The 24,073-nt window shown below is 46.2% G+C and overlaps 2 protein-coding genes across 3 annotated transcripts in view; one reads left to right on the top strand and one right to left on the bottom strand.

Moving 5' to 3' along the window:
• The window catches only part of Lk6 (Lk6 kinase), a 501,002-nt gene that overhangs the window by 206,261 nt on the left and 270,668 nt on the right, over window positions 1–24,073 (bottom strand). The window lies entirely within an intron of this gene.
• On the top strand, window positions 1,851–23,368 carry LOC139763380 (uncharacterized). Its single transcript, XM_071689395.1, has 9 exons — window positions 1,851–2,005; window positions 8,332–8,859; window positions 8,982–10,115; window positions 13,644–13,836; window positions 16,549–16,673; window positions 17,401–17,673; window positions 18,213–18,323; window positions 18,939–19,088; window positions 19,594–23,368. Exons 2-9 carry the CDS (start codon window positions 8,333–8,335, stop codon window positions 19,718–19,720), a joined length of 2,640 nt encoding a protein of 879 aa, XP_071545496.1. The 5' UTR covers window positions 1,851–2,005; window position 8,332; the 3' UTR covers window positions 19,721–23,368.

Genomic DNA, 24,073 nt, shown 5'->3' with positions numbered 1-24,073 from the left:
GCCCCCCCTCTGTTTCTCCTTTTGGAAAATTAAAAATATATATATATATATATATATATATATATATATATATATATAATATACCGCATGTCAACCAAATATAAGAAAGCATACGAGACGATTCAAGCAGTTTTAAGCGAAAGAAAGCGTTCTTTTCCGATTCACAGACACTCTCGCATAACGATTCACGTTACTAGGCAAAACTCACTGCATTTCTACAGCAGAGGACAGGTACTGTAGCGGTGAGGATAATGTTATTACAGCAACGAGTTGCCGAACAACGTGACATATATAACTGGCACAGGGAAAGGCTGGTGATTAACCAGATAAACCCAAGGGTGTGTTACTATGATGGCGCTTGATTTACCCAGCAGAACAATGGGTAATACAATGGAGGCTTATAATTATCCAGCAGAAGAGGTACGGCAGAGGCTTATAATTATCCAGGAGGAACAAGACCAGTGCAACAGAGGCTTATAATTACCCAGAAGAGAGACTTGGTGCAACGAAGGCTTATAACTATGTAGCAGAACGGAGACAATCAAATAGGTAGTAGCATGCATTCAATTGCCTCAGTGACGAAGGGATAACTAAACGGTCGGTTAATTAGAATTAAGAATTGGGTTGTTTTGGGGGGAAAAATATGAAAGGAAGAGTTTAGAATAATAAAGTATTTTGAGGAAGAATAGGGTAAGTGGGTTGTCCACGTAGCAGAGAAGACGTGAACTGTAAGTTTATATTGTGGTACTTCAAATAATACTTTACCAAGTATTTCTATAGAAAAAGTAGCATCATTATTATCATTACACAGAGATGGGGGCCAGGTGAGGATTTCCCTCTAAGGCCCAGTCCTCTGTTCTTAACGCTACCTCGCTAATGCGGGAAATGGGGAATAGTATGAAAGAATATATATATATATATATATATATATATATATATATATATATATATATATATATATATATATATAAGCATTATTAATCTTCTAATGGAATCGAGTACTAATATCACCGCTTCAAGTTAGGTCTGAGGAGCCAAACAACGGCTATGGATGTATGCCTGTCTCCTCGGCTTTCGATAAAAAGCTTAACTTCAGATTTCAAAATGTTGAATCTTACTAGAAATGACTTCCCCCTCACCCCCACCCCGAACCACAAGCACGTTGAGGTTCCAGTATTTAGTAACGAATTACCAAGACGCATCGTGATACGCACGTAAATAATAAGATCTACAAGACTACCGCAATGCGCAGGGAAACTAATTTACATATTTATGTATGCATATGTATTTGTATTCCTCATACGTGTTTGTATGTGTGTGTGTTTAATTAAGAACTTTGAGCGATGCACAGATGGTCCCTTCTCCCTCACCCATACGTTTTAACTGCTTACGTAAGCCGGGCAGAGGCGCCGTACGTCACACACACACATATCCTGTGTGTGTGTGTGTGTGTGTGTGTGTGTGTGTGTGTGTTCTGTTGTTGTCAGAGAGGCGCGCTCTACCATTTACGGAGAATGGACATCAGCGGATCGGCTCGCGCGAACGATGCCTTGAAAGGATTCACTTGGCGATCTTGGGCAACACGGTCGTCTCCTCCTAGTAAAAATCAAGACCGAGTAATCATATTACTCCTTAAATATCTTTGGTGACGAAGAGTAACGAATCGGATGCGTCATTTTCTTTTTTGAACTTTTAAATGTTATGTACACATTTGCCATCCATATATTAAACGGAGCATAAAAAGATATCAATTTCATCACTACACGTAAACTCAGAGAGTAAGCAACAGTCGTCAAACGTATTGTGCATATTATACGTGTCCCGATCTCGTATCAAGGTCGCTGCGGTGTTGCCCCGGACCGCTACACAACACTCAGTTCCGTGGGCCCGTACCGGCTGCGGGCGGCCGACCCAGTCAGTGGTGCTCTTCTCGCAGTTGATTGGCACGTCCGCTACCCTGGATCGTTGTACACACACACACCACCAACCTCACCACCCACGTCAGGTAGGTAGAGGCTCGTTCGTTTGGTAGATGAATCCCGTGTGGTGCGCGTCGAGGGAGGGAGAGGGACTTCTAGCAGACGTGAGAGTGTGTGTGTGTAGCTAGGCTAGCTAGCAGGAGCGTTCGAACTAGCGAGCACACAGAGTGAGGTGGGCGGGCGGTCCAAGGCTGCGCTTCTCGGCGCCAACACATGACTACACAGTTTTCTGAAGACGTACACATAAACCTCCCGCCGAAAGGCATTGTCATTCTCTGTCGTCCACGGATCCACCACTATCTAGCAGCTCACGAAATGCGATAGCGCGACGACAGTGGTTTACGAATGGTGTGGATTCGTGTGTCTATCTCACCCCCTCGCTCTCCTCTCTCTCTCTTGCATCACTGGTAACGGCTGTACGTATGGCAACGTCGCAAGACCCCGGTATTGCCAACGACGGCCTCTCCCCGGCATTACCTCCAATAACAATATTTAACTTATACTGGCAACCGTATGAAATTACCGTGACCTCTCTTGTACCACTGAACGGCTGCGGGTGTGAGAACGGTGAGTTTATGCGCTGTACCAGCCTCCGTGATGAGGAGGGTTGGCAAAAGTTTGTTGTGACTTCGCTCCCCCTCCCCGAGGGTTGGGTGGAGGAGGGTATCGGTGGTAAGGGAGAGAGGGGTCGGCCCGGGGCGCCTGGCCTGCTGGGGTGGGGAGACACGGGTAGGTGACAAGGGCGTCCAACCTTTCCGAGGAACATTCAGAAGAAAATATCCCGAAGGCGACTTTAAAAACCTATCTGCCACATTCTGATAGCAATGATTAATGAAAGAGGACCGTGCCGGGTCTGTCCCAAGCCACAAGTTATTGATTCAGACGACATCTACGCCTTAAAAGGCAGAGAAATGTGGTGCTGGGTGCAGTTGGCAACTCAAAAGCGCGCCAAGTGGAGCCGTTTGACTTGACCAATACCAAAAAACCTTGTCCTGTTTTCTGATCTCTCTCTCTGACTAGTTAATGTCCTGTGTTCTAAGCGCTCTCTGCATAGTTAATGTCCAAGAATACAGTTAAAGAAGCTTTATAGTGACAACAAATAAGTAAAGGAGTAGTTAAGAAAAAATGCATCCAAACATACGAGTTTTGTAACTTGTACGATACCTGTCGACGGTGGAGGGACTCCTTGTCTCTATCTACCTACCGTAGAAGGCGAGCAACACCAGGAATCAGCGTCGTTAACTTTGGCGGGAAAGAACTACCTTCGGGTTGTTCCATCTCGCGTGGAGACACAACGTGTAAAAAGTAAGTCATTATCAGGTAGTGTGTTAGGGTTTGTTCCTACGTAATTATGCTCATTCCAACACATCCAGACTGCGAAAAATTCGGTAGGGAGAGAGAGAGAGAGAAAGGTGAATCTAGTCTAAATACATTATTATGGAAAACATAAACATTAATATACAACATACAAAGGTAAGCGAATAGAGGAGAGACTTAACAGGTATAACTGAGTGTTACGTATCACTATACCAATGTAGCAGTGAATTATATCTTATGCGTTTGTAGTTTTAATAGGGAGGGAGTTACTCTCTCGTGGTGCCCCCCGATCCCGTAAGCCACCTCCAAAATTATACAACATTTTAGACGTGTGTGTGTGTGTGTGTGTGTGTGTGTGTGTGTGTATGTGTGTGTGTGTGTGTGTGTGTTATAACCCAATCCGTCTTTTCCATTCATCCACTGCTAACCAGGAGTGTTTGGTTATTTCTTTAATGTCAGGTAACTATATATATATATATATATATATATATATATATATATATATATATATATATATATATATAGGTATGTATATTTGCGTGTGTGGACGTATGTATATACATGTGTATGGGGGTGGGTTGGGCCATTTCTTTCGTCTGTTTCCTTGCGCTACCTCGCAAACGCGGGAGACAGCGGCAATATATAAAATATATATATATATATATATATATATATATATATATATATATATATATATATATATATATATGTGTGTGTTTAATGTGCAAAACGAACGGAAATCCCATGATATGTCAAGCCTTGGGTTGAAGATGACCCTTGCTTCCGATGATAACCTTTGACCTGAAGCGCAAGCATCGGGTCGAACCCCATGCAATCGTGCGCAAGGGTCACCGTGTCCAGAGGGCGGCGCATCCGTCAACACGTCGCACTAATGGCTAGGGTTACGCCTCGGTCCCCCCGTGTGACGCCCGCCGCACAACAGGTGGCACCTGCCGCTGCTCGTTACGTAACGCTTCGTCACGCGGGGGGGGGGGGGGTGATACCACCAGCTGCCCCAGGCCAAGCCTGATTGTTCATTAACAGATTACGACTTCTTAATAACTACTCATCTTAATTAGGAAGTTGTAGTTTCGGTGCTTTACACACGACAGCGAGAGTATGGATGGGAGCGGATGCGGCCTCTTCTCCGTCATTTTCCTGCCGCTACCTCGCTAGCGCGGGAAACGACGATGAAGTATAAAACCGTCAAATATGGATAGAGATAGGCAGACAGACAGACTGACAGGTATAGAGATGAATAGACTGATAAGAGTGGAGGAGGTGGTGGGGGGGTTGTGGCGTCTGTATCATTCCTTCCACCAATAAACTTTTGGCGTTCGTTTGGCAACAGAAAAGAAATAGAGAAAAAAAACCAGTTCGCTGAAGCACAACAATGTTTCTCTCAAAGTCATACCTAATATTTCTCTCCTATCGGAAAGCCAGAAGGAAAAGCAGTGATAAAACAACGGTAGTAATCAATTTAAGAAGGTCTAAGTTACTATGCGTATCTTATCTTACCCTCCAAGCCTCTTTCCCTGCGCTGGGCTTCAGGTGGAGACGAGAGATAGAGAGAGACTAGGGGCCCTCAATAACACCCGGTCTTATTTTTGATACGTTTAGAAATACTTGGAAGGCCGATATGAAGATCAGGCGATTGTGAATGAGGCAAATTTCTGTGGTGGCCCAACCCCGCCGTTATCTCTGGGGCTGGGACGACCGCATGTGCTTCGGTCTCCGCATACAATTTATCTTGGCTGAAGGGACTTTGAATGGGACGATGGGTCGTACGGGGCATTCCATATCCCGTGGACGAACCAAACCTAAGTATTCCGGTTGGAGTAAATGGGATCAGTGTAAGGTGCTATGATTATATATATATATATATATATATATATATATATATATATATATACATATACTCAGAAATAGCAGTGAGTCATGCGTTCACTCTGCCAGGGTGTGTTAGTTTACAACACTTAAGTCTTCCTTGTTTTCGAGGTATTAATAAGACAGACAGACCAATATAACGACGCACGCCAGGGGTGATGCAAGCTGCCAAGGGACAGAAGCTTGAACCAGAAGCTTGGAGAATCATAAGAAGCTGCTCTGCTGCCTTTCTCAAGCTGATGGGACGAAGGAGACCTAGAGCGAGATCATTCAATTTTTTTTTTTCATTCGTCTATTCTTGCAAGCACATCGTCCAGGAAGGATTGGACAATGTGCTTGATTCAAGGACATGCAGTCTGTTTGTCTGTACGTGTGGTAAGAACACGACAGTGTCAAAGAAACGTAGACAGACATACAGACAAACAGGTGGACACAAAGAAATTCGTGAACTTTTTTCCCCCTGGGGCACGATAGATATAGACTGGTATATGGACATATAAAGATATATATAGAACGATAGATGCAGACTGGTATATAAGTAGATAAACAGAAACTGGTATATGGACAGACAGATGGAGACGGATGTATTGGTAGACTGACAGATACAGACTGGTATATGAGTACATAGACAGAGTAGTATAAAGACAGATAGAAGCAGACTGGTGTATTGATAGATAGACATGCATACTGGTATAAGACAGATAAATAAGAGACTGGCACGTGGATATGCAGATACATTATCATTATTTATTTATTTTTTTTTGAGCAAGAGGAAGATGACGTAAAGCAACTCACACATTCCAGAGGCCTGCGTGACTCACAAACCCGTCCACTTGTCATCACCACCTGAGCTTGATATGACACACGGAGCCGACCTTGAACACCAGCCAACCTGTCCCCGACCCGACCCGACCTGACCTGAGCTGAGCTGCTCCGCTGCGCGAGGCACCCCACTAAAACGCACGTGTGATCCCCCTCGCACATGCCCCACGGGAGGTGGGGTTAGATATGGGGGTGGTGGGGTGATCCCTTTAACGAACATGATCGCGATTACCTTCTCTTGGGCAGATCTGGTGCGATTTTGTGAGAGTACTACGAATATCGAAATATACCTACGTTATACACGAACGTACACGACCCTTTATACTTTTTATCAAGACAATGAAATATGGTAGAAACTAAATGTAGTTCTGTCGTTTATCTAAACGCCATGGTGTAAAGACTCCAGATCTTGCTTACGAAATATACCTGTTTTATACTATACACGAACATGTACGACCCTTTATCCTTAAGGCTGCTGTACAGACGTAATGAAATATATTAAATATTTAGCTGTTTTGTCGTTAATTTAAACGCCATGTAAAGATTAAAGAAGAACCACCTTTAAAAAAAAATATAATGTATCGCTTAAAAAAATATTTATATTCTCTTAAGTCTTTCTGGAGATGGTTCAAAGACGCCAAGGGTGGTTGTTGTTTAACGTAACCTTCCACAACATTGTGAACAATGATACGGTTGTGTGAGTTGTTGGGGGTGGGGTGTGAAAGAGCCGGAGATGGGTTTTAATTAACCCGGTATGAATAGATATGTATTCAGGTGTTATCTGCCACACAGGTGGGTCTACCTGACTGGCACGGTGCCTTCAAGGGGAGGGGGGAGTGCCTTTGCCAACAGAAAACACACACACGGGCACAGACACACGCACACAGATATCATCTGACACGAAATCAGTTGCAGGAATATGCGTGTGTGTGTGTGTGTGTGTGTGTGTGTGTGTGTCGACAATGTTCCCAGACTCTCTGCTTCAGGGAAATAGGTGAGGAGACTCGCCTGTCTGCTCGTAACCATCAAAACTGCCTGTTAGTTTAATGGATCGTATGGAATACTCAGCAAAGGTGTTCACGCCATTTTTAACCTTGAAGATAGATAATATGCCTTTCAAGTTCGGTCCCCGCTTTTAAAAGGGATTACTTACAAAGAGCTGATAAGAGACGTGCAATAGGAGCAGAGAGAGAGAGAGAGAGAGAGAGAGAGAGAGAGAGAGAGAGAGAGAGAGAGAGAGAGAGAGAGAGAGAGAGAGAGAGAGAGAGAGCAACAAATACACTACCAGAAATCTAAAGCTTAATTACTGAGAAAGGCTAGTGGCTTCAACTAAGCGCCCCATGGAGGACAGAAGAGTGAGGGGCGACCTGATCACTTTTACTTTTTTTTAGTAAATTTTCAAGATTTTAGGATAATAACAACTGGAGGATATAACATATGAAATCAAATAAGAAATTATTTTGAATAACACGCAAAGAATTATGAACTGCTGATGAATAAAGTGGATAAGACTGAATTAAGTGAATGAGAACAAATGAGAACAAAGTTGAATGTGGATAATAGAGGAAGTTTAGATCTAGTATGTTATATGATAATAGGAATTGTTCAAGATGTGATATGATACGTTCTATGATAATGGTAACTGTTCAAGAGATGTTTTAGTACCTTATATGATAATGGTAACTGTTCAAGAGATGTTTTAGTACCTTATATGATAATGGTAACTGTTCAAGAGATGTTTTAGTACCTTATATGATGATGGGAACTGTTCAAGAGATGTTTTAATACGTTATATGATGATGGGAACTGTTCAAGAGATGTTTTAATACGTTATATGATGATGTGAACTGTTCAAGAGATGTTTTAATACGTTATATGATGATGGGAACTGTTCAAGAGATGTTTTAATACGTTATATGATGATGTGAACTGTTCAAGAGATGTTTTAATACGTTATATGATGATGGGAACTGTTCAAGAGATGTTTTAATACGTTATATGATGATGGGAATCGTTCTAGAGATGTTATATTACGTTCTATGATGATGGGAATTGTTCTAGAGATGTTATGTCATACAGTTCTTAGGTCCTGCCCAAAGCGCCTTACGCGAGTACCCTTCCCACCTCACCTCACTAATCCCAGTGCTTAGGTCCCTCACCGCGGGCGGGCCGCCCCAAGAGCACAGGGCGGCCCACCCGCACCCCCCCTTGAATTGTAGGGAGGTTTGATATCATCAACAACAACAACAACAACAACAACAACAACCCTTCTTCTTCCGAGCTGGACTAAGTATATTTCAATTTCCCTCCCTTCCTCCCCCCACAGGATGGCTGGGCCGCCCTTGCTGGACACCGACAAGGACAGCTGGTGCAGGGAGAGGCTCGAGTTCGTGTGCGCCGTCGTGAACGGCGTGGACCGCGAGAGCCTGAAGGCGCAGCTGGAGCAATGCGAGACCGACGACGAGGCAGAGGGGCTGCTGCAGTCCCTCCTGTGGCTGCAGGAGCGCAACAGTGCCGGGCAAGGGGAGCAGGAGGCTGCTAATGCTGCTGGCCCCACCGTAGCCGAGGGTCCCGGACGCCGGGATGACCTGGGACGGGATCCCGAACCGGTAACGCCGGTCTGGGATGAACCCTCGCCCGGTCCAGCGAGGAGGCCCAGACCCCGATTTCTTCCTTCCGGTGGGCGATGTGGCTATTCAGCCGAGACTATATCCCGAGATCCGGCTCCCAGTGGGACAGATTGGTCTATGCCAGGCCGCCCAGGCCCCGGACCCTCAAATCTTCGTGCCGGTGGGGCATTTTGCCTTTCGTCAGATGGACCACCAAGGCCCGGCGTCCCGAAATCTTCCCCTTAGTGGGCCACGAAGTCCCAGACCCTCGAATCGTCCCACCAGTGGGTCAGCCTGGTCTCTGCCAAGACCAACACCACCATGTCCCAGACCCTCACATCCTCCCCTCCTCAGGGGCACAGACCGACCTTCACCAGGACCAACATGCCCCAGACCTCACATCTCCCTCCTCAGGGACACAGACCGACCTTCACCAGGACCAACATGCCCCAGACCCTCACATCCCCTCAGGGGAACAGACCGACCCTCACATCTTCCCCTCAGGGGAACAGACCGACCTTCACCAGGACCAACATGCCCCAGATCCTCACATCTCCCCCTCGGTGGCTCAAAATGATCATACCCGCGACCACCCTGGTCCAGACCCTCAAATCATACCCCCAGAGAACCAAAATGACCCGTTGCAGAACCAAGAGGTCCCTGAGGATTTCGAAATCTTGCCAGGGGCGTGGGATGAGCAGGAACAAGAAATCCAGCAGCGCCAACCTGAGGGAGTAGACGACAGCGAGGAAGAACCACACGGCTTTGAACTCCTCTCGCTGGAGCAAAACGACCCGGTGCAGCAAGACTTTTCATTGCTGGACGGCGGGGCAGTGGCGGAGGCCCAGGGTCGGGGAGAGCCCGAGCATTCTGAACACTCGGCCGACGACCAGAGCCGGCCCACAACGACCCGGGACGACCCGAGCGGTCGCGAAGAGTCGGAAGACGACGCGAGCGAGCTCGAGGTGTTCGAAGATGCTCCCGAGAACCCCCCGCCGACGACGACCCCCCCGAGCAAACCTGCTGCTGCCGCGGCAGAGGTACAGCGTCGCTCGGACGATTTTGCGCCGGACTGGGTGACAGGAGAGGCCAACGCACGCCTCCCTCCCGAGCTGGAGGGGGCGGTGGGCGGAGTCCTGGCGAACGACGAGGCCTTGGAGAGGCTGCCGGTACGCGGCCGACCGCCCTTGGAGGAGCTGAAGGAGGACAGGACGTCGGGCGACGAGCGGTTGGCGCGGCAACTGGCCCGGGAGTTGGAGACGAGGATCGAGGACACGTCGGGAGACGAGGAGCTGGCTCGGAGGCTGGCCGAAGAGAGCGACGGCTCCGAGGACGCGGACGAACAAGAGGGCGTCGACCGCCTGGCGCAGGAGCTCTCCCAGCGGGAGTCTCCTCGATGCGTCAGGAACGAGGAGGAGGAACAGGAGGACATCGTGGCCTGCCAGGTGGCCTTCTTGATGAACATGTTCCCCGACGCGGAGCCGGACTACCTGCACCACAGGTGAGTCTCTTTGTGGTCCTTTTGGGAGTCAAACGGTCGCGTTCAGGTGACAGGCTAGGTGGTGGTAACGCCCTGGGGTCTTCTGTGTGACAGGCTAGGTGGTGGTAACGCCCTGGGGTCTTCTGTGTGACAGGCTAGGTGGTGGTAACGTCCTTAGGGTCTTCTGTGTGACAGGCTAGGTGGTGGTAACGCCCTTGGAGTCTTCTGTGTGACCCCTTGGAGTCTTCTGTGTGACAGGCTAGGTGGTGGTAACGCTCTTGGAGTCTTCTCTGTGACATAGCCGGCTAGGTGGTGGTAACGCCCTGGGGTCTTCTGTGTGACAGGCTAGGTGGTGGTAACGCCCTGGGAAGGCTTGTGTGTGACAGGCTACGTGGCGGTAACGCCCTGGGGTCTTCTCTGTGACAGGCTAGGTGGTGGTAACGCCTTGCGAGTCTTCTGTGTGACAAGCTAGGTGGTGGTAACGTCCTGGGAAGGCTTCTGTGTGACAGGCTACGTGGCGATAACACCCTGGGAAGGCTTCTGTGTGACAGGCTACGTGGCGGTAACGCCCTGGGGTCTTCTCTGTGACAGGCTAGGTGGTGGTAACGCCTTGCGAGTCTTCTGGGTGACAAGCTAGGTGGTGGTAACGACCTGGGAAGGCTTCTGTGTGACAGGCTACGTGGCGATAACACCCTGGGAAGGCTTCTGTGTGACAGGCTACGTGGCGGTAACGCCCTGGGGTCTTCTCTGTGACAGGCTAGGTGGTGGTAACGCCTTGCGAGTCTTCTGGGTGACAAGCTAGGTGGTGGTAACGACCTGGGAAGGCTTCTGTGTGTGACAGGCTACGTGGCGGTAACACCCTGGGAAGGCTTCTGGGTGTGACAGGCTACGTGGCGGTAACGCCCTGGGAAGGCTTCTGTGTGTGACAGGCTACGTGGCGGTAACGCCCTGGGAAGGCTTCTGTGTGTGACAGGCTACGTGGCGGTAACGCCCTGGGAAGGCTTCTGTGTGACAGGCGAGGTGGCGGTAACGCAGAAACGTATAACACAGTAACCCAAGAGAGCTTCCGAGTTACTCTGGGCAGCCCAAGCAACACAGTGGTGCCAAATCCTCCGCCTGGTCTAGGCCGGGTCGAGTACTCTCCCTGACTTGTTTACTAACATTCTCTAACCTCACGTCAGCAACGGCGCGTTCCCGTCTACCGAACCCTGAAGGTTAGGTGATAGAAGCCATGTACCTCACCTACCTAACTTAACTGCGGCTGAGAGAGAGAGAGAGAGAGAGAGAGAGAGAGAGAGAGAGAGAGAGAGAGAGAGAGAGAGAGGCTTCAACAAGCCAGGAGGAACACCGAGTTCAGGCTCCCTGAAAATACAGACTATGTTATTGTACGGTTCCTTCCGTTACGTTTTGGGGGGAAGGGACCCAGAAGGTCCTTTTCCTGTAAGCGTAACTTGTTAACGAGGACCGAGTTTAAAAAAAAAAAAAAAGGGGGGGGGGAGACGTTGGACGTTTAAATAACAACAAGCTGTTGGTCGTGAAGATTTTTTTTCCTTTTTCTTTTTTTTTTTTTAATCCTGCAAGATATTCCTGTAAGTAGAACCCGTCAGTAAAGATTCTGGTCTAGATCTCTTGGCTACAGAAGAACTCGCTACTTATAAAAAAATGGGAAAAAGAAAAAAAAAAACCAGAGCTGTTTCATTGGCTACAGAAGAACTCGCAATAAAAAAAAAATGGAAGAAAAACCAGAGCTGTTTCACGCTACAAGATGTGTATAGGTCGTATTGCACACGAGGAAAAGACTTACGACAGTTTTACACATTTCTAAAAACCTCTTGTGTACGTAGATCCTTCTGTACTTGGTTACTTGGGGAATGGCGTTTGAAAGGAAATAGCAGATCTTATTATTGTCAATTCCATTCACAATAACGGGACTCGCTATTACGCCCTGTAAACAATGTGATGAAATGAGTCTTGGTCGCCGGCAGTGCAATGTCATAATTCGTGAAACAGTAGACCTACCACATTTTCAGCTTGAGAGAGCGTCAGCTTGGAGCTTAAAATGACGGGTGCGTGAATGCAACAGAACGTCAGCTTGGAGTTTGAATGACGGGTACGTGAACGCAACAGAACGTCAGCTTGGAGTTTGAATGAAGGTTACGTGAACGCAACAGAACGTCAGCTTGGAGTTTGAATGACGGACACGTGAACGCAACAGAACGTCAGCTTGGAGCTTAAAATGACGGGTACGTGAACGCAACAGAACGTCAGCTTGGAGTTTGCATGACGGGTACGTGAACGCAACAGAACGTCAGCTTGGAGTTTGCATGACGGGTACGTGAAGTCAAAACCACTACGTCTTCATCTACACCAAACTTTTCCATACCACATTTTTTTTTATGAAAGCCCCTTAAGAAAAATGTAGTCGTGTTGAAACCCATTCTTGTTATTATACGCCGCTTTGCGCGAGTTCCTCTGAACGCACAGACTCGTTCAAACCCACCCTTATAAACGCATGTCGCAAACTTTATAACGTATGGCCTTAACGAACGCTCTGTAGCACTGTAATGCCTCATATGTGGTGTTCAAAATCATAAGTGTGGTCTTCAATCATAAGTGTGGTCTTCAATCATAAGTGTGGTATTCAGTTTCAAAATTGTAAGTGTGGGTAGGAGGTTGTCATTATCATTGTGACATTCACTCGCTTAGGGGATGAGGGTGAGGGTGTGGAGGGAAACTTCAAGGATTCTAAAAGCTATATATTTTTTTCTTCTGCTTTGAGAACTATTACGTGATGGTGAAACAATACCTTCTAGATGTGTGTTTAAGCTTTACCTCAATCATCTGTGGAGGAGGGAGGGACGAGGCTCCAGACTACTTTCACTGCCTGAGCTGAGGGAGGAATCTAGGCTGTTATATCAGCAACAAGGGTATCATTTTCAGCACCAACTAGGCTGTAATTTTCAGCACTAGCTACGCTATAATTTTCAGCGCCAACTAGGCTGTAATTTCAGCGCCAACTAGGCTGTATTTCAGCACCTAATAGGCTGCATATCAGCGCCAACTAGGCTGTATTTCAGCACCTACTAGGCTGTATTTTTCAGCACCTACTAGGCTGTATTTTTCAGCACCTACTAGGCTGTATTTTTCAGCACCTACTAGGCTGTATTTTTCAGCACCTACTAGGCTGTATTTCAGCACCAACTAAGCTGCAATGTTCAGCACCAATTGCTCTCTTCTTCTGGGTACCGGTAAGCCCCTCTCCCTCCCTCTAGAGAGATCATACATGAATGGTGATATACCTAAACTGGAGAGGGTCTAGACGCGTTCACATGGTATGGCCTGAACCACCTTCTCTCTCTCTCTCTCTCTCTCTCTCTCTCTCTCTCTCTCTCTCTCTCTCTCTCTCTCTCTCCCCACCCCCCTTCCCTCAGAATGACTATCCTTATCTCCAGATAGATGCAAGATCATCTGGTGGTGAGGGGGAGGGATGAGTTCTCATTGCCTGGTCGAAACACCCCAAACCATCTTTTTTTCCTCCATCTCCGGCAGGTGCGTCGGGACGAACGGGCAACAGCCTGCATTCGAGCAGCTGGTCGAGGAACTCCTGCAGAAGAAGACGTCCGAGCCGCGCATGTCGGGCTTCCTGAAGAAGCAGAAGCAGGTGTTGCTGGCCAAGGGCGGCGTGACCCGGGGCGCCGGAGCGGAGGAGAACGCCACAGAGTATTTCCTCGACCCAGAGCAGGTCCGTCCCTAACTGGCCGGTTCCGGGGGATGAACTGGGCGGGTGTCTTCCACAACTTAACCGGGTTTTCCATAACTTAACGGGGTCTTCCATAACTTAACCGGGTCTTCTACAACTTAACCGGGTCTTCCATAACTTAACCGGGTCTTCCATAACTTAACCGGGTCTTCCACAACTTCACCGGGTCTTCGATAACTTAACCGGGTCTTCTATAACTTAACCGAGTCTTCCATAACTTAACCGGGTCTTCCATAACTTCACCGGGTCTTCTATAGCTTAGCTTAACCGGGTCTTCTATAGCTTAACCGGGTCTTCGATAACTTAACCGGGTCTTCGATAACTTAACCGGGCCTTCAACAACTTAACCTGGCCTTCAACAACTTAACCGAGTCTTCCATAACTTATTAAACCAGTTATAATTCTCGGGAAAAGGAGGGTGGGTGGGGATAATTATATTACCATCTCTCTCTCGTAGTCTAAGAATGGTTTAGGGAAATTAATAACCATCACTTTAATGAATAAACTAATCCTTAATAATCATACAATCTGATAACCATCACTTTAATGAATAACCAAGGTTTAATAATCATACAATCAGATAACCATAACTTTAACGAATAACCAAGGTTTAATAATCATACAATCTGATGACCCTAACTTTAATGAATAACCAAGGTTTAATAATCATACAATTGAATTAAGAAAATGTAGGCAATTAGGATCCCCCCCCCCCCTCGAACCCAAAAACTGAAAGACTCGTGTTAAGTTCTGAAAGCCCATTATTCACACTTTTCTTTATCATTTTAGTTTTATTTCTTTAATGTTTCTCACAATGTTCCGTTACAGTCTATTGACTTTGCAGAGGGTATGTTTTTTTCTCTGGGAATTTGTTTACATTAGATGAATGTGGTACATCACGTACACTAGTGTAATTACAGTCATCACGTACACTGGTGTAATTACAGTCATCACGTACACTGGTGTAATTACAGTCATCACGTACACTGGTGTAATTACAGTCATCACTTACACTGGTGTAATTACAGTCATCACGTACACTGGTGTAATTAGTCATCCCGTAGACTGGTGTAATTACAGTCATCACGTACACTTGTGTAATTAGTCATCACGTACAATGGTGTAATTACAGTCATCAGTACACTGGTGTAATTAGTCATCCCGTAGACTGGTGTAATTACAGTCATCACGTACACTGGTGTAATTACAGCATTAGGCCCATCGGCGGCCAAGATGAGACCATGGGCTGTCAAGCCGAAAACATATTTCAGAACACCTTCCTCGGGCGTCTGAAATCATTCTGAAAGACCATACACTCCTTCACTGCACACACGCACCTGGTCTTTGCTGTAGTTCGTGTCGAAGGACAGTGTCCCAAGCCCATCGTCACTGCTGTCTGACAGTGAAAGCGCCAGAGTTGTGATATGCCATTCTCTACACTCGCTGACGGTCTGTTTCAGTGAAACAAGTACAATACTGTTTTTTTTCAGCTTGAGACTGTTTCTGCAGTGAAATGATACGTTTCCTGTAAGCGTCCTCGTGTATTTTGGGTTTCAAATTACCAAACTTAATAGTTAAGTAATGACGCAGCGGTTCACCACTGAACGTTCCACACACACACAGTTCGTGATGAGAGGGACATGGAGGCCCGGGGGACGCATTCAGAGGCGCTGCTTGCAAACATCCAGGCCATTAGCTGCAATTTCAGGGAGTTTTACTGAAAGCAGAGTTCATTTACCTGTTCCACGCACTTCCGCAACGACGCGCACACACACACACACACACACACACACACAGACTCGCCCAACAGACAAACAGTTTTTGAGTTTCGCGATCCAATACAAGTTTCCCCCAACCACATCATACACAATGATGAAGATGGGTCCTGCCTGTATGCCCTACCTCCTCTCCTCCTCGAGGACGAAACTAAACGAATTATTCTGAAGAAAAGAAAAAAAGACGGAGTTTTAAGGAGCGATGTAGTTATCCAAGCAAAAGACATTATGTGTAGGGAATAACTACTTCAGAGACCTCACTCTATTATAAGGGCCTTTACCACACACTCTACCTGCAGATGTCTTGTAGTGATCATGCACCTCGTCTGTCCACCTCCTGGTTCGTCATAAGCTCGTCCTGTTGTGAAAAAATCTCCCGTGCTGAAACTGCTGAAGTTTACATGGGCGTAGCTTCAGGACATGTTGTTCTTCAGGACTTGTCATACCTTAAAGCCACTTCAGGGGGTTCATCCGTTGCAGTCAGTCTATCAAATCAAAGCCTCCAAACGCGTAAACCCTTATCACCGCATTGCAAGCGAACCAGCAAACGATCTAAGTTGCAACAGATCCTATCATTATAACCTCGCTTCTTCTTTGTTGAGTAAGAGTTTATAATCTGTTACTCACGAGCGTACCATCACAGTGTATAACTCCAGCTCCCCAGTGTGCAGGTGTGTGTGTGTGTGTGTGTGTGTGTGTGTGTGTGTGTGTGTGTTTGGTCATTCTTCTGTGACTTTCACTGTCGTCGGCCACCACCAGTTGCCAGTACTCGTCGACTGGCCTCGACGTCATGTCATTTTCCCTCCCAAAATCTCTCTCTCTCTCTCTCTCTCTCTCTCTCTCTCTCTCTCTCTCTCTCTCTCTCTCTCTCTCTCTCTCTCTCTCTCTCGCTACCCTTGTCGTCTTGCCCTCTGCACAGGACGTGACGGCGAATGCGCTACACGAATGCTTCATATGCTACGAGGAAGAGGTCCTGGAGAAGAACATGGCCACCTGCAACGCCCCCTACAATTACCACAAGTTCTGCATCGACTGCATCAGGAAGTAAGGCTTCGAGACTGTTCAGTGTGTGTGTGTGTGTGTGTGTGTGTGTGTAATCTACAGTATCAATCGTACCTTCTGGTCTCTGTTGAGTTTGTATGGAAGGATGGTGTGGCGGCACCAGGGTAAGGGATGTGGGTGCTGAGGTGCAATGATTTACCCAAGACTGACTGTCCGTGTGAAGACTGAGGTTCGGTGTGGCCAAGGGACGCGAGGACAGAACGGAGGAGCATGCGGTAGCCGTGCATGAGACTACTGCATGATACTGGCTCATGCATGGACGTTGACACCAGTGTGCGTAGAGAGAGAGAGAGAGAGAGAGAGAGAGAGAGAGAGAGAGAGAGAGAGAGTACTGTATGAGAATTCTGTAAAGACTATAAAAAAAAAAACCAGTAAATGAGCATAAATCGATGCAATTTAAGCATCACTATTAATATTACAAACGAGATGCTTCGTCTGTCATGTCAAATACGCATGACGGTTTCATGTAGTTAAAACAAACAAACTAACCCCCCACCCAAAAAGAAAAAGAACGCTGAATTTTTTGAGATTTCAATTAATCTTGGGTTTGTGTGATTTACACATATCAACCCCTCCCCCCACAAACACAAGACTGGAGAACCATCTACTGATATACCAATCTCTCTCTCTCTCTCTCTCTCTCTCTCTCTCTCTCTCTCTCTCTCTCTCTCTCTCTCTCTCTCTCTCTCTCTCTCTCCCACCAACGCAGACATGTGGCATCCCTGATCGGCCAGGGGCTGTCGAGGTTCAAGTGCATGAACGGCTTCTGCGAGGCCGAGTTCTCCTGGAGGACGCTCAAGAGGGTCATGGAACCCGTGGTCTTCCAGAAGATCCAGGAGAGGAAGCAGCGGGACGAGATACAGGCGGCCGGCATCGAGAACCTGGAGTCGTGCCCCTTCTGCAACTTCATGATCATCATGCCCGACAAGGAGAACCGGGTGCTGGAGTGCCTCAATCCCGAGTGCCTTCAGGAATCATGCAGGTGGGTCGAAGGCCTTCTTTGTCTTTCTCTTCCCTGATTAGGGGGGGTCGACTTTTACCCGATGGAGTCAATGTCCTCTCTCTCTCTCTCTCTCTCTCTCTCTCTCTCTCTCTCTCTCTCTCTCTCTCTCTCTCTCTCTCTCTCTCTCTCTCTCTCCCTGTGGAGTCAACTCTCTGTCTATCCCTCTATCTATCTACATCTCTGTCGCCTGTCCCAGCTGGAACTCCCTCAACTTTCCCAAAGGCTACAGGCCATGAATACGTTTTTCCATCCCTTCCTCTCTAACTCTTATTGCCTTGCGTCATGCCAGTGGGATCTTTAATGACAGAATTGGTAGTTGCGGGTGATTAACTTGTATTTTGAGCCAGCACTAGGAAAAAATATCATCACACAAGTATTCAGTCTAACAAATCTACCGTCTATTTAAGACATGTGTGAGCGCGCACGGATCGACCTGAGAGACAGACCGCTCGACGAATTTCCAAAAGAAAAAAAAGTTTTCTAATAAGAAACTTTTTTTTTAAATTCGGCGGACACAGGTTGTGCAAAGAACATTCCCACATCCCCTTCCGGTGCGAGGAGATAGAGAAGGTGGGCCAGAAGGACGCGAGAACGAACATTGAGAATCAGATGGCAGAGGCCATGATCAGGTGAGGCTTACAACTATCCCAGGTCTGATTAACATCATGATAAGGGAAATACGCCACCCATCGTTGTCATTTACAACACCACCAAATATTATCATTCACACCACCAAATCATTATCATTTACACCGCCAATTATTATGTACAACACCACCAATCATTGTCATTCACACCACCAAATCATTATCATTTACACCACCAATTATTATGTACAACACCACCAATCATTGTCATTTACACCACCAAATCATTATCATTTACACCGCCAATTATTATGTACAACACCACCAATCATTGTCATTTACACCACCAAATCATATCATTTACACCACCAATTATTATTTACAACCACCAACCACTGTCATTTACACCACCATCATTATCAATCATTTAAACTCCCATCATTATCATTTACACCATCATTATTTTTACATATTTTAAGACATACGCATCGTCTTCGGGTGCAGCCTTGGGAAAATGACACTACTAACGGGATGCATTCGTGTTTCGACGAGGGCCGGGGCGGGTCGGGACCGGCCGGACCGGGGGGGAGGAGGCTAGCCAAGCTTAGGTCAAACTTCACCCTCCAATGGGACTGAAAAAGTTCCCGCGTGTTGCAGGGAGTGCCCCCGGTGCCAGAAGAGGTTCATCATCGAGGCCGGGTGCAACAGGATGACCTGCCCGTGCGGGGCTGTCATGTGCTACTTGTGCAAGACGATCATCACGGATGATTACCACCACTTCGAACGGGGCCAGGTCGCCTCTAACAAGTAAGGCCTGGTGGATTGAGGAGGAGGAGGAGGAGGAGAGGGTGTCTGACTGCACTGTAAATTAGTGTTAGGAAACTGTGCTGTATGTGATTAATGCTTGCCTATCAAGGGATGAAAGAGTGTTACACCTGTGTCGCATCTTTATATTATATTATATATATATATATATATATATATATATATATATATCACTGGGGATGGGGAAGAAAAAGTACTGCCCACGTATTCCCTGCGTGTCGTAGAAGGCGACTAAGAGGGACTGGAGCGGATGGCTGGCGATCCTCCCTTCCTGTATTACTTCTTCCCAAAAGAAGTAACACAGCAAGGAGCCAAGTGAGGAATTCTCCCCCTCTCCAAAGGCTCCTCAGTCATCTTGTTCTCGTCGCCTACCTTCGCTCACGCGGGAAATAGTGTGAGTATGTATGATCAAAAAAAAAAAAAAAAAAGATTATGTGTACCCTGCCATAGCCAATTTCTCTTAACTTTTCCTATGTCTGTGGTACAGGTGTCCTCTGTGGAGCAACGCCGCCGAGCTGCACAGCTCTGAAGTGCGGGCAGCCGCGGCCAGAGCGAAGGAGGAGTTGGACCCCAGCATCTCCCTGCTCCACGACCCCACCACAGGCATACTCTGATCTCGCGTCGTCGTCCGCCTCCCCAAACATCAACCCGACCCAGCACCAACCCAAGCACTCGCCCGCGCCGCCCCTCCTCCTCCTCCTCCTCCTCACACCTGTGTGACCGCCAGAGCGAGACACTACCAGAAGCTCCGGTGTTGACCTAGTGTGGAGGGCGGGTGGAAGGAAAGGGTCGCCCTTGACACGCTGCCCAGGTCATGACGATAGCAGGGACCTGCGTGATGAACATGTACATACAATACATACATATCCTGGCTGTGGGCCTATTCTACATGACCGGGTTCTTATTCCGGGGTCATCGCCAGTCAGAACTATCGACCTTCCCTTCCAAGTCACCTCTCGGGAGTGACCCCCACACCCCCCCATCCTCATCTGGCATGACCCGCTTATCTTGGAAACGACGTTTGAACGCAGCGTTCATTCACGTGTTTTGAACTTCTCCTCAGCCGCCAAAGACTTGGAAAATGTCGTCAGTCGCCAAAGACGGGTCTCACTTAGTGTCTGAACCAACTGTGACGTGATGATGTTTTCTAGATCCTATACACATTAGGATCAACCGCAAAAATGATATGGATTGTGTTTGAGTGACGAGGACCCCCCCGACCCCCCCATTTCCTACCACAGGTGATTAGCTTTAAGTAGGATCATCGAGCAGGGATGTGCAGTCTGGATCCTAAATCCCCGTCACCCCCTCCTGTGGTCGGATGGGGCAACCATACGAATCAATAATAATAACAATACCCGAACAAAGTTCTTGTAGCATCTGGCTCTACACATTGGTGGCCCTTCCTTTCCCTTGCATGGGATATATATACAATATGTATAGGGCCACCTTTTTGACGGCGGGGTCACGTTATGACCTTCCCCCTACTACCGACACGACGGGAGAGAGAGGGGTGTCATGTTCGGCCTGAAGCACCCCACATCACAGCCAGGGGTAACAGCGATTTAGGATCTGACTGTACAGTAATATTAAGTATACAGTATTATCTGAAGGAGCCAAGTAGCTTTATCCCTTTTTTTTAATTTTCCACGAGTTGTTTATCTTGTTTTTTCTTGTTCTCATACTGCCCGACTAACCACACTACAGCACGTGTTGCAACCCCAATTTTTCTTCTCTCCATATTCAGACGTGATCGCCACACCGCCAATGTATCTCCGGTACACAGAACTACTCCCTCCCTCCCTCAAATCTGGAGTTTGTCTTGCACTGATATGACGACTGCAACTTGCGATCGGGACGCCTACCTCACTTACCATGATCAAACCTCCCCCACCCCATCCAACTGAATCGGTCTTCCCTCCCACACACCTGAATCGGACTTTCTCTTCCCACCCACCCCCTCCTCCTCACCTCATGCACACACACAACAGGGAATATGTGGTGTGTGTGTGTGTTCGCTCGGCCCACCCTTGCCATAATTCCAAGAGACCCGCTGCTTCACAAAATAATACTCAGAGGGTCAGTTGTAAAGAGCAGTGTTTACACACACAATGTTCATCATAAAGCACTGGTTCAAAAAGAAGGTTCGAGTCCCCACGTAATATTTCTGCAACAGAGTTTAAAACCTCTCACACAGTGTGGGTGTTATTACCAGAACCTAATGCTAGATAAAGTAACTAGCTAATTATATTATACACTCATTAACGAAAGTAACCAGGTAACTATAATACACCCATTAACGTAAGCAGGTGACGAAGGAAACCCTTAAATTTTTGACACCCACGTCATCCAAGTACAGAATTTTCCACAGACAATCCACTTGCGATTTTTCCCCCTAATGCCCCTCAAAAGGAATTTGAAAAATCTAAAGGGAGAAAAAACATATGCATTTGTCAATGTCATACCGTACATACTCATGACAAAAATTTTTAGAAAATTGCAAAATAATACTCAACAATTGGAGACGAAAATTACGTAGCTCTTGGCCAAAAATGACACTGAATTTTTTTTTATATTGTTATTAGTAAGGAACTCAGATACAGACCTTCCGGTGTCATGTTATATGTAAGGTGGTCGTATAATCCAAGACGGTCAGTCATTTTCTTGCGTGTGTGTGTTTGTGCAAGCAAGCAAGCAAGCAACGTTGCTTGCTCACACTCGTGTGCACACAGCACCAGTCAGGTCCTCGCCGTAACCCCAACACATTTAATGAGAAATAAAAAAAAAAAAAAAAATTCATTTGTTACCGAGCGACAATGACTGAAGTAATCTATTAAATTTTTTTTCCGAATTATCTCTACCACCCACAAGGTGGCACAAGCTCACTTGTGTGAGAGGTCTGGGTGTACAAGTCAGGTGTGATGTAATGTGTTCAGTACACTATTATGAAAGGACGATTGTACAGAACATTTGTACAACGTACAAAGTCATTATTTTGCTCAAAAAAGACCAAGTAAATTTACGAAAAAGACAAAAATTACGAGGAAAAATAAATTTTCTACGCAACAACTTGGTACATAAAAATTAATAGTGTGAAAAAATTGTAACAATTTATTTTGAGATTCGCCAAAAAAAATATCAAAAAAATCTTACAAATTAGTTCTTCTTTCTACTGTTATCAGAGAGAATTACAAGTGCAAAACTTAGCCACTTCCCTATACTGTCACCCTTTCAAAATCTATCATCACTTTAGTAGACCTGAACTCTTCTGTAGTTGCTGTAATGATTGGTCTTCTGTGTAATCCTATTAACTTGTTTTATATTTTGCTTTTGTTCAACTGATGAACTGTAATATGGCTGTGATATGCTAAGGTTGTAATCGAGGGTTGTTGGTCACGCAATGCTGATATCTGAACGAATATATATATATATATATATATATATATATATATATATATATATATATATATATATATATATATATATATATTCCCATGAGTTCACAGGAAATCGAAACACTCATCTTGTTCCATTTTCCCGTGGACCCATAGGAATATACTTGATCATGCGCAAAATTGTGCTCCTTTCCAATTTACATATATATATATATATATATATATATATATATATATATATATATATATAGTTGGGACCAAAATGGTATCAACTCAGCCAAACGTTCCAAATGTGACGCTTACTTGATGTACGACACAGAACCGACCTTAATGACCATTCTTCAATGTGCAAACTGTAGTGGCTGGCGTCTCTCCAAAGACTCCAGACTGCAAAGAAGGGCCCGCTACGGCCCTCTCCAAAGACTGTCTCAAAATTCCCTGTGAATGATTAGTGTGCCACAGAGAAGACAAGCTGAACACTCTATACTGCCTCGAGGCGATGACTGTTCATTGCCACACTCGGTTGTGCTCAAGAATTGAAAGTTTTAAAAAGTGATATGTACTCTCTCCACCCCCAAAACCCCCCTACTTTGCGTGTATGATTCATGCATATGATGATCAATGCACATTTTACTCGTATCTTCGTCCACGATCATTTATATCCCCCGTTGGACGCCATAGTGAGTCAAGACATTTTACTCATGAGATGTATCCCCGCTCCTACTCATTTTCATGTTACTCATTTGCATGACTGTCATTGATTGTCCAACCTTTCCCCACCTCCCTCAAACTTTAAGAGTAATGAGAGTAGAATACCATGCTGTGCCTTTAATGAAACGATAATAATAAAGATTTCCCTTCCTTTCACCATATGTGTGTGTATCTCCTTCTTATGCCTCATCATAACTCGGAAAAACAGGTAGAGGAATGACGGTGTGCACTACGGGATTAACTGTGATGTACAATGTACTGTTGTCATGTTAATCACAAGTGCTAAACCTAACAGCACAACTTTCTAAGCTTCCCTAGCGAGGAAAAATGACACTGCGCTCATATATATGTATTTATTGCATATATATCTGCCGCTCCTACTCTCTCTCTCTAATATATATATATATATATATATATATATATATATATATATATATATATATATATATATATATATATATATATATATATACATATATGTTAAGGCTCCTGCAACCCAGGTCTGCGCCACCTGCAACAGCAGGGAACTGCAGACTCCCTTGGAGTGAAAAGTACCTCGAGGATACTATACTCTCAGTGACAGCCTGCGCAAGGTGCGGTGTACACCCACTCCACACCTTATTATCTCGGGTTCTACCACATTACGGCAACCTCCCTCCACAGACCTCTCCCAACACACACAACGCTGACTTGAATAGAACAAGAGTCCTCCTTGCGTAACAATTCTGACGTGAATATAACCCAGAGACAGTTTTGGACCGCGAGAGAACTTCTGTACCACCCGGGGCCCTCCCGAGACCAAAAGACGGCCGAGGAACTAAGACATCCATCGCCACTGAAGCCAAGAGCAACCACAGGTAA

The sequence above is a fragment of the Panulirus ornatus genome, chromosome 46 (genome assembly GCF_036320965.1).
Source record: "Panulirus ornatus isolate Po-2019 chromosome 46, ASM3632096v1, whole genome shotgun sequence".
Classification (NCBI taxonomy): domain Eukaryota; kingdom Metazoa; phylum Arthropoda; class Malacostraca; order Decapoda; family Palinuridae; genus Panulirus; species Panulirus ornatus.
This window is presented reverse-complemented; position numbering and strand designations above follow the sequence as displayed.